The sequence below is a fragment of the Procambarus clarkii genome, chromosome 24 (genome assembly GCF_040958095.1).
Source record: "Procambarus clarkii isolate CNS0578487 chromosome 24, FALCON_Pclarkii_2.0, whole genome shotgun sequence".
NCBI classification, from domain to species: domain Eukaryota; kingdom Metazoa; phylum Arthropoda; class Malacostraca; order Decapoda; family Cambaridae; genus Procambarus; species Procambarus clarkii.
In genome coordinates, this window is record NC_091173.1 from 6894184 (window position 1) to 6905857 (window position 11674).

An 11674-nucleotide genomic window follows, 5' to 3' on the forward strand; every position below is an offset into this window, starting at 1 on the left:
AAACCCCGAGAACTCGGCAGACGAGTCACCCGAAGCGACCAACCCCAAAGAGACAAGGACCGCATCGAACCCCCACGGTTCAGGCAATGAACCACTGGAGAGCAGTCCGAATGGAGCCGAATCGTCGATCCGCGGGCCACCCGAATCCTCCCCAGAGCAAACCACACTGCCGCGAACTCCCGCACCGTGCTGTGAGCTCGATGGAAGGACGGATCCCAACGCCCCTGGCCAGCCTGGTAAGCACTGGTCACAAAACCCCAGCCGAGAGACAACGCATCCGTGTACACATCGAGCGAGGGCTCGGGTAGCCGCCAAGGCACTGAACCCCGAAAAACCCGAAGAGGAAGCCGATGACGCAGCAACCGACGCAAGGCCCCCGGGGGTCGAACTCTGCGATCGCGAGAGAGGCGGAAGGGGGAACCCCGAAGGAACCAGAACAGCCGCCGAAGCCAAACCCGACCCGGCGGGTAGACCACCATCGCAAAGTTCAGGCTCCCGCACAGTCCCTCGAGCAACCGCCGGGTGACCCGAGGGCCCTCCAGAAACAGACGAAGGCGGGACCGCAGCCGCAGGAGAGACTCCGGAGGGAGAGACAAGGAGGTGGTTCGAGAGTCCCAAACGAGACCCAGCCAAGTCCGAACCTGAGAGGGAACCAGATGGGACTTCCTCCAGTTCACCAAGAACCCGAACCCGGCGAGCTGGGAAAGAACCAAATCCCTGGCTAGCAAGCAAGCTGACTGGCTGGGAGCCCAAACCAGCCAGTCATCGAGGTAGGCCAACACCCGAACACCTAGGAGACGCAAACGAGCCACCACAACCCGTGTAAGGCGTGTGAACACGCGAGGTGCCAGGTTCAACCCGAACAGGGAGACAACGAAAGCGGTAACTCAGACGCCCCACAACAAAACCGAGCCAGTCCCTGAACCTGCGGATGAATCGAGACATGCCAATAAGCGTTCCGGAGGTCCAGGGACACCATCCAAGCCTCCCGGCTCCAAGAGGAGCCGAACCTGAGACAGCGTACGTCATCCGAAAGGAGGGGCAATGAACCCAGGGGTTCAGACGGGACAAGTCCAGAATGAACCGCAGGTCCTGCGCAGTCCCGTTTCGGAACCGGAAACAGACGGGAAACCCATCTGAGGGACGACGTCGTTTCGACGACGCCCAAGCGTACCCACTCCAAGACGACTCGACAGAGCGCAGGGGAAGAAACCTGCCCTGCCAGCCCTGACCCCCCAAAGGGGGGAGGGGCCACCCAACGCCACCGCAGGCCGCGAGACACGACCCGAAAGGCCCACGAATCGTGGGACCAGGCGCGGGCGAACAGCGCAAGCCGCCCCCCCATCGCCCCGTCAAGGGGGCAAACCGTGAAAGGGCCGGCGAACCCTTACGAGACCCAGAACCCCTGCACAGCGCGAACACCGCGTCCGACCAGACGAGGGAGGGTCCGCAGGAGGAGCCAACCCCAAACCTGACACCAGAGGCCTACCACGACGAGAAGGAACCCCGAGCCCTGGCACGACCTTTCCAGGAAGACCCACTCCGGGACCCCCGGAAAACCAACAAGTCCGACATCGGACGACAAGCCGCCGACGCAGCCTGAATAAACTGCGCCACGGCCGACTCCCCAAACAGGAGAGGACAAAAAGGTGAAGAACGCCTAAGAGATTCACCTTTTTGATTCCAAGCAGATTCCACGGAGGAACCCAGCACCGCCTGCCGACACGCGAGACGGGAAGCATAAAACAGGGAAACCACATCCCGCAAAATCGGCGTGAACAGCTTCAACAAGGCATCCGACGAACGCGCAGCCGAGGACAAGGTGCCGGACCCCGGGACAGGACCCAAGCGTCCCCACATCCTCCACGAGCCAATCCGAAGACATCTCCAGGAGGGAAAAGAACCGCAAGGCCGAACACAAAAGGCCCCGGGCGCGCAAGTCCTCCGCAACGAGCGCCGCCGAAAGGGAGGGAACCTGCACATGGAGCTGAATAACGCCCACATCGCGGGGAAGGACAGGGGTAAACAAGCACTCATTCAGGTAATCAAGTTCGCCCCCCAGGAAAACCTGAAGCACCGTGGAAGCTTCCCGCCACTCCAGCGTGCGGGAACGACAGAAGGAATGCCAGTAATCCAGACCAAACAAGGGGCAGTCTGCTAGCCAGGACGACTCCGGAACCTCGTAACGGAGCCAGAAAGGGAACGAAGTCCCGAACCTGAACGTGGACGGATCCATTTCCGAGGCATAATCCGGGTCACGCAGGAGGTAAGCTGCAAAGGCCGCTCGCACCACACCAGGTTGGATGCGATAAGCCGAAAACCTCCGGAAGGATGGAACCGACGTACCCGGGGGAACACGGAACCGAACCCGGGGAGGGGCCGACACCAAATCCAACTCGTACGCAGAGGGGGGAAAAGAAAACCCCACTCCTTGTAACAATAAGCCCCGCTCAGTGGGAAGAAAAACCCAGGCGGGGTCCAGCGTGGCCCAAGACCCCCAAGTCAGCCCCTCCCGAGCCTCGAGGTCCGTCACCACAGGACCCGAGGCCGAGTCCTCTCCCCAAGCCCCGACCCCACAAGACAAGGACGGAGCAGCCGGAAAAGCTGGAGGAAGGGGGGCCCACTGGTCAGACCCTGAAGCTTCGGCCGGAAGACAAGACTCGAATGCCTCTGCCGCCCCCCCGGAAGGGGCAACCCCTGAAGCTGCCCGAGTCTCGAGATAAAGTAACCACTGCTCCGACCCCGAAACCCTCAAACGCTTCGGGGCCGGAAGCAGGGGCGGGGGACCAGAACGAACAGAAGGGGAAAGACGAGGAGGTGCGGACTGAACCAGGATCGAAGCGACCCCCACCCCCAAGTCCGGGTCTCGAAAAGCAAAGCGGGGCAGCCCCGGGGCATCCGGGGAAGCAACCAACCGAGCGCGTTGCAACAGACGAAACCTAGACTGCAACGCACACGCCGCCTGTACCCGAATAGAATCATCAGAGGATTGGGTAAATTGAGTCACAAGCAAGCAGCAACACTCACAGGACTCAGGGTCGAAAGTATCACCGACCCAACAGGCAGCGTGGCAGAGGCAAAAACAATGAGGGTCACCCTGAGACAAGGGGACCGAGCAACCCTCAAACTCGCACACAGTGAGTGGGGACTCCGGGGTCACATCCATCGGACCCACGCGCCCCCTAGGGGATTCCCAGGGTCCTGAGCATTTACTTTAAGAGGACTCGCGCTCAGGTAGTCCCAGGCAGGGTGCTGCAAACCGGCGCCCAAAACTACCAAACAAACTTCTAAAGCTGAACCCCAGGGACGTGTACACTCACGGGGACCTAGCAGGGGGCGCCACCGAGGAGAACAGTGGAAGGGCAAAAACAAACTGAATAAAATGACAGAACCCCCCACCAGGCAAAAACAAAAAGAAAAACAAAACCCCGCAAGAGGACAGCGAACCCCAAGGAACAGAGCCGGCCGCGATGTCGGGAAATACAAGCTGAGCAGCACCCTGCGCCCCTACCAGTGCAAACTGCCTCTTACCTGCCGGTAACAAGGGAGAACAGAACACCCAAGAGCCCAACAGGCGGCCGAAAAACCGAAAGGTAAAACGGACCAGCAGAGGCAGACCCCGAGGAGCCTGTGGAAGGTGGCCCCAAGCCCCAAGGGCAGTACTTACAGGGCACCTAGGGAAGGCAGCCCTAGGCACATGCAGCCCGAGTACTGAAGATAACTCCTGGCTCTCGCACCCACAAAACCAACACCACACGCCAAGCAGTGCAGTAGCGACACCGGAGCCAGAGCACACGACCATCGCCTATAGCATCAGCCTCAAGAACTGAGGTGTGGGTAGCCGGCGCGGGGGGTCTGGGGCTCCCCCTTCCCCCTCCCGGGGACGGGGGAGCTGCGCAGACAGCGGCGCGGCGGTGTGTGACATCACACTAGTTTGCTTGTTTTCGGTTGGGGAGTTCTATCCACTAGTTCGGTTTTTGGTAGCAATTTTAACCAGAATAGGGGTTTGTTTTGGGGCGCTTACCTTTCTGGGTGCCTGTTCCGGTCGATGGCAGACATAGAATGCTTCCAACTACACGGGGGCTTCTATAGGCCATTGCTCCCCTTGCCTCTCTGAGGGGGCCCGGTTCTGGCCGTGGTCCCCGGTAGGCCTAAGAACTCCATACACATGACTGATGCCAAAGTCTGACATTAGCATATCAGCCTGGGATAGCTCCGGGGAGCCGACGGGGCTCCCCCCAGAAAATACATATAATTGTTATTATTATTACTACTAGTAAATATAAATTTCCTTGTTTATTTACTTCTTGTTTAAATACTGTATGTGCACAGATGTTTTCTAACATTTTGCGATGTTAAAAAAAAAAAAGGAAAAATACTGCAAAACCCTGACTATTCACAAACCCAAATGAAGTCCAGAACAGTTTAGTCTGGATTTTGGAGATTACACTCTCTATACCATGAATTTAACAAAAGCCTTAGATACATTATGGAAGACTCATTAGAAAAGTAGTCATTTGGTATTAGAGGGGTTATCTTAAGGTAGATACAGTAATGTCCTGGTTATTTCAAAGCCAACACAGGGTTAGCATAAATGGAATAAAGTCCAAGAGTGAATCATTATAAATGGAGTACACCCAAGGGCTCTGTCCTGATACCTCTGTTATTTAACAATTATATAAACAATTTGGAGAGGATTAAACAGCAACATTAGCAAATTTACTGATGACATGTATAAAAGGCAGGAGATATATTCAAGACTAATTTAGTTTAGTATAAGACAACTTAAGACTTTAAAAATGAGCAGAGGGTTGGTAACACAAGATGCAATTTAATGCTAAGAAATGTGGGGGTTCTAAGCATAGAAAATTATAAAAGCATTACCAGACATCAGACTACAGTATTTTATGCTTTGTGTTGCATGTAACAATTATAAATGTAAAATGCTTGTACAGAACATGTATGAACAAGTAGTAATCAATCAGTAGGGATCTCAAGCCAAGAAATCAAAGCATAAATGTATCAAATATTGTAATGTAAATAGAATACTGTACTATGATTCATAACAAAAAGCTATATCATAAATTGACTAATGTTAATCTTTAGTTTTATATTCCTTTTGGTAGGCCTCATTTACATTATAGGACACTGACACTATACACTGACACTATAGGACACTGACACTATAGGACACTATAGAATTGATAAATTTTCTAGAAAGTATATAGAGAATAATGACAAATTTGATCCTGAGCATTATATATCTCCCATATAAACGATTAATATTGTGATATATATCTACTTTTTTCTAGCCAAAGAATAAGTGGGCTACATGACTGAAATATACAAATGGATGAAAGGGTACAACAAAGGATATATTAATAGAGAAATATATAAATACTAAAAACAAATCATGAAACAATGGATACAAACTGAACAAGTTTAAATTCAGAAAAGACCTGGGTAAATACTGGTTGGGAAATTAAGTTTATTGATTTATGGGACACTTTGTCTGGCAATCACAAATGTGGGGTCGCTGGATAATTTCCAGCATAGGCTAGACAACTGTAAGTGACTTGATATAAATAGGAATTGCCTTACATGAGTTAATAGGCTTACTACAGTTATCCCTATTCTTATGTGCTTATGACAATTATACATACACAAACTCCAATATAAAACAACTGATATACTGTAGTTCTATTATGCAAAATAACAATTGCATAACCAGTGTCAGTAGCATGCTAACAACAACAAAAACAATATCCATTGTCAAAATAATAATGCACCATTTTCATAGCTCTAATTGAGAATGACCTGTGTACTGCATGCTGTTAATTTGCTCGGTGACAACACACTTATTGTGTGAATACTTGCCTGTCTTTCACACGTAGGATCTGGGTATAAAAGTGGGGTATGTTTTCATAGCTCTGCTTGTCCGTTACAGAATACACCAGCATAAAGCCGTCGCCCTTCCGCATGTACTGCTCCCGCATAGCACTGAATTCCTCTTGCCCTGCAGTGTCCAAGACTGAAAATTTCACAAAATATAGTGATAATAAAATAAATAGTGATAATAACAAAATATAGTGATAATAAAGTAATCATGCCGATATATACGTTTTATCATTTACCTTTTCAACCCTCAACTTGCGGTCATCATCATTAGCTAATCTCCTAGGTCTTTGCAGGTATTGTCATTTAAATGATTTTAGTCATTACTGCCTAGTTTGTATACCAATTATGCTAATATGGTTCTTATAGCTCTACAGTATACGGAAGTATAAAGAGTTAACCAACACCAAGAACAAAATTGTCATTTTGTAATTATTGTTAATTGTAAATACCAAATAAATTATAAAATTATTTTTTTGGATAAGTATACTTACCATCAAGAATACACCATTGGGCATCTACCTCAGTGTGCTGGATATATGAATCTTCTATTGTTGGGTCGTAGTCAGTCACAAACAGCCGTTGGAAGAACTGTATCGTAAGTGCAGACTTGCCTACACCACCATCCCCAACAACTACCAGTTTAAATGTTGGCAGTTTGTCTGATGGTGGTTTCGACATTCTGCTGCTGTTCGTGCTGCCCGACCCAGAGGAGGGCTGGCGTCCCCGTCCCAGTGTTGCTATTTAATTTTCTCCCTTCTCCTATTAATCCCTGCCCCTTCTTCCACCCACGCTGCTAATCACACCTGAAGCATAAACACTGATTGTAAGATACATAAATACCACTAGTTTAAAATAGAGAACTTAAACAATAACTGTGATTGGTTTGAAGTTTATATTCACAAAGCCCAGCCTCAGTCCTGGCTCTCCTAGAAGTTCCTTTCTTCTCCTGCCCCTCTCATTAATTTCCACATTGCTCTTCTAGCATAAAACTATGCAATAATTATACAATATTTGTGTTTTACTGCAACCCACCACCATTACATTCCTATAACAAATCACTATTCATTCAGCTCTACACTAACCCATTACCAATCTATTTGGCTTTCTAAATATTAATTTTAATATGAATAAAAATACTCTAAAATAATAAATCCTACAAAGAAAAATGGTTGTACAATAACCGTACCACGTATGCAAGATGGTAGTGGCTGTTATCACTTCTACGACGAGCCATGATTATATTTAAAGGCCACATCACACACACTAGAGATCACAAATCTCCCCACATCCAATAGTTTCAGCAATCACAGAGACTATCTTTACAGCTGTACCTTATGTAGCCAAAAGTGGAGGTAGTGGAGGTAGCAGTTGGTGGGGTCGCAGTAATGCATATACTGGAACTCCGCGACACACTGCACCACCAGCTGCACATGGAGGTGTTAACATGGCCAGCTGAACCTGCAGAAGAAAAACTACCATTAACATTTTTGTTCGGGAGGGACCACTATGACGTCCGAAATTAACACTTTAATGCGCGCGGCACTCGCTGAAAAAAAAAAGCGGGTTGTGCGCGCGGCGTTCTGGGCGCTCAAGCGTAAACACAAAAAAGTTTATAATCTTTTCACACTCCTAACATCAATTCTCGAGCTACGTTTTTAATTTTGGTATCAATGCGTTGGCAATAAAATTCTCTACAAGATCATATGCATAAAATGTCACCCAAGCATTTGCTATCCCACCACAAAGTAAATAAACACGAAGATGACTCGCCGTGACACCCAAACAGGAAGTAAATGTTCATATTCTTTCGTTTGTTGCCAGCCTCACAGTCATCCTACAGCGCTTATTTTGATATCACTGAACTCGCAATAAAATTCCCCACCCAGACATATGCCTATTAATGTCTAATTATGTTCCGCACGAGTGTGGGAACTGGGTGAAGTGTTAGCCGTGATTTCAGCAGCGACGACACTGTTGTGATGCAGCGCTTTGAAAGTTTATACTTATTTCACTGTCCTGACATTATTTCTCGAGCTACGTATTTCATTTTTATAGCAATGTGTTCGCAATAGAAAGTTCTATAAGAACATGGGTAGAATTGGCCAACAGAGCGTCAAATAAATTTGCGGCGAATAAAATCTTACGCGAATCTTACGCGTGTTTGTACCCGTGAGCGTAAAAAGTTTTTACTTTGCTCATGTTTTTTCAAGTTTATACTTGATTCACTCCATTTTTTTTGTTTGTATAGTGTTCGGAATAAAATTCTCTACACAGACATATGCATATAAATGTAGAATCATGATCGCGGCCAACACAAGAGTGTGTGGAGTGGGCGATTACCCTCGTTGTGTCACCAACTCAATAGTCTCTCCTCTAAGTTACAATACATTGCCGTTTTCTCAAATAGGCACAGTGCCTATTAGAGAAAACAAAAATTTAATGGCAAACATATTCATACAAACCCCAAGTCGATCGAGTAGTAAATACCCAATATAACACGGTCCGTAAATTTACGTCGTGATCCGACAAGCGGTTAAGCAAAACGCCCGTAATTCAAAGTGGAAAATCCAGGATAGTGTTAACTCATGAATGTTCGGGAGGGACGTAGCTGACGTGCAAATTACTGTACATTAAAATTACCTTTTTTATCCGGTCATTTTGGGACATGTTTTAAACTTTTGCCAATGCCTTCCCATTATCTGTTATGGGCCATGTAACAGTGAGTTTGTTGAAACTGAAACAGCAGGTGAGGATTTGACTGAAAGTGAGGGGGGGAGTGATGATTTTGCTGCTCATACTGCCACAGGCTCCTGTGGCCGTACCTCACCTAGGAAACGGCAACGATGTGGTCAAGCCTGGTTAACTGACAACGCTCCTCCATTTGTGGAAAGTTTTATTGGAATACCAGGCTTGCTTGTACTGTACCATTACCAATCATTCCTCTTGGACTTTTTACAGTTATTTATTACACGAGATTTGTTGCAATATTTTGCAAACGAAACAAACTTATATGCATCACAAAGCAACTGCAATGCTTCTAGCACCCCAAGCAATAAGTGGGATGAATTGAGTGTAAGAGAGCTTGCCAGATATTTGGGACTGACAATGTCGATGGGCATTACGAAGTTGCCAGCGATGAGAATGTACTGGCAAATGGGTAAAATGTGGCATGTACCTTGTTTCAATACTTTGGAATACTGGATTTCAGGGCAAGTGATGGCTGGATTTCCAGGTTTAAAGCAAGACACAATATTGTGAAGAGGAAAAGTGAAGCCTCACCAGAAGAACAAGCACCTCCAACCAGTGATGCCTCAGCACCTGGCAGTCAAAACTGACCTTACTAAGCTCATGTACTGTACAGTAGTGTTGTCAGATTAAGTTACATAAATTTTTGAGAATTATCGATTTCAAGATATAGAATATCAATCAGGACGACGAACTACAGCAAAGTGAGCTTCGCCTTGAGGTTATCTTGAGATGATTTCGGGGCTTAGCGTCCCCGCGGCCCGGTCCTTGACCAGGCCTCCTTTTTGTTACACACCCCCAGGAAGCAGCCCGTAGCAGCTGTCTAACTCCCAGGTACCTATTTACTGCTAGGTGAACAGGTTACTGCATCAGGGTGAAATAAACTCTGCCCGTTTGTTTTCGCCTCCACCGGGGATCAAACACGGAACCTCAGGACTACGAATCCCAAGCTCTGTCCACTCAGCTGTCAGGCCCTTCAAGAGTTGAAGTTTGTTTTTAAATTACAGTACAGTACTGAATATCTTAATTACAGTATAGTATGTGTGGAAATTCAAATTACAGTACTGTATTCATGTTGGTTCTGGCACAAACAAATTGCAAATACTGTACAATATAATGGAACCTCAGTGTACAACTGCACTTGAATATGAATATTCCATTGTTCAACAAAAGTTTTGTAGGAAAATATGCCCTGGTGTACAATATTTGCTCCAGAGTACAAACCGCTCATTCATACTTTTCTGAGTCGGTAAGATCAGTTTACGCTTGTCTCCCGCCGAGTGATAAATGCACTTCTCAGTGAACAATTTTATAATTTTTATAGGTTTTTTGATGCCTAACCTAACTCCACGTCTCTGGCCTCTAACCTCGGATAGACATTCAATTTCATAGCTACCTGTATACATTTTAATGTTTAAATATGCTGAAACAAGAATATCATTTGCTATAACATAAATCCTAACAGTCTGGTGATAATTAGCCTAATAAAAGGATATTTTCCAGAAATCCAAATTTCACACATTCAAAATACAGTACTGTACTTGTAACTGATGCACACACACACACACACACACACTGTAGCACTGATTTTGAATCAAGATAAATTACCACATTCAGCATGTGGGTTACAGCAAAATGGAGAGCTTTCAGCACTACATACAATTACTCTGTTGGCAATCGGTATAAGGCCTTGAAGTCAATAATTCATTACCTGAATATAATTTTCATAAATAAATCAGCCAACCTCAACAGCCAGTCAATACAGTGAGGTGACCAACAGCAGTCCCGTTCTATAATGCATACTGTACATAAGGTCAGGTCACCTAAAGCTAAAAACCTATAGCACCAGAGCCCTCCCACCAGGGAATCCTCGCCACAAGGGCCTCCTTGTCACTAGGGTCCACCTGCTGTCAGTGCCCTCCTGCCATGGGACCCTCGCTACCATGAGACCCTCGCCACCATGGGACCCTCGCCACCATGGGACCCTCGCCACCATGGGACCCTCGCCACCATGGGACCCTCGCCACCATGGGACCCTCGCCACCATGGGACCCTCGCCACCATGGGACCCTCGCCACCATGGGACCCTCGCCACCACGGGACCCTCGCCACCATGGGACCCTCGCCACCATGGAACCCTCGCCACCATGGGACCCTCGCCACCACGGGACCCTCGCCACCACGGGACCCTCGCCACCACGGGACCCTCGCCACCACGGGACCCTCGCCACCACGGGACCCTCGCCACCACGGGACCCTCGCCACCACGGGACCCTCGCCACCACGGGACCCTCGCCACCACGGGACCCTCGCCACCACGGGACCCTCGCCACCATGGGACCCTCGCCACCATGGGACCCTCGCTACCATAGGCTCCTCGTTACCATGGGCTCCTCGTTACCATGGGCTCCTCGCCACCAGTACCCTCCCACCACTAGTGTGCCCCTGGCAGGGGCTCCTCACCACCAGAGCCCTACTGCCATGGGATCCTCGCCATCAGGGGCCCCCTCCCGCCAGGGGCTCCTCGCCACCAGGAACCTCACGAAGGGCTCCTCCCCACCACGGGCTCTTCCCTTCAGGGAACCTCACCACTAGGCTCCTCGCCACCAGGACCCTCCCCCCGGGGCTCCTCCCCACTAGGCTCCTCACCACCAGGCTCCTCCCCACTTACCCAACAACTGCAGCTCGAGGGAGAATAACGTACTTCACCTCCTGTGGTCGACACCCTCACAGGACGTCCATTTGTTTTCCTTGCAGCTGCAACATTATTGGAACCAAGGTTTCCCACCCTCCTATTGATAGTTTAACATTTCCTTCAATTATATTTAATAATAAGAGCTAAAAGCTGATTCATATATAGATATTTGGTCAGGAAAAAATTATTTTCTAGAAGACACTAGTTGAGAGGAACAGAGCAGTCTCTAAATCATAAAGATAAACTGATGTTCTTGTAAGATCAAGAAAATTACTCCATTGCAAATGCAAATGATTCACCACTGACATGTACTCATTTACATTACATATGTAATGT

General features: G+C 48.1%; 1 protein-coding gene across 1 annotated transcript in view; it reads right to left on the bottom strand.

The window, feature by feature from the left end:
- LOC123761775 (ras-related protein M-Ras) overlaps positions 1-11469 on the bottom strand; it is a 32121-nt gene extending 20652 nt beyond the window's left edge. Inside the window, exons 1-4 of the mRNA XM_045747969.2 lie at positions 11315-11469; positions 7230-7356; positions 6390-6701; positions 5878-6031 (exon numbers count right to left, since the gene is read on the bottom strand). Of these exons, the coding sequence (XP_045603925.1) occupies positions 5878-6031; positions 6390-6576 (341 nt within the window). The 5' untranslated portion in view covers positions 6577-6701; positions 7230-7356; positions 11315-11469. The remainder of the gene's footprint in view (positions 1-5877; positions 6032-6389; positions 6702-7229; positions 7357-11314) is intronic.
- Between the last annotated feature and the right edge of the window lie 205 nt (positions 11470-11674).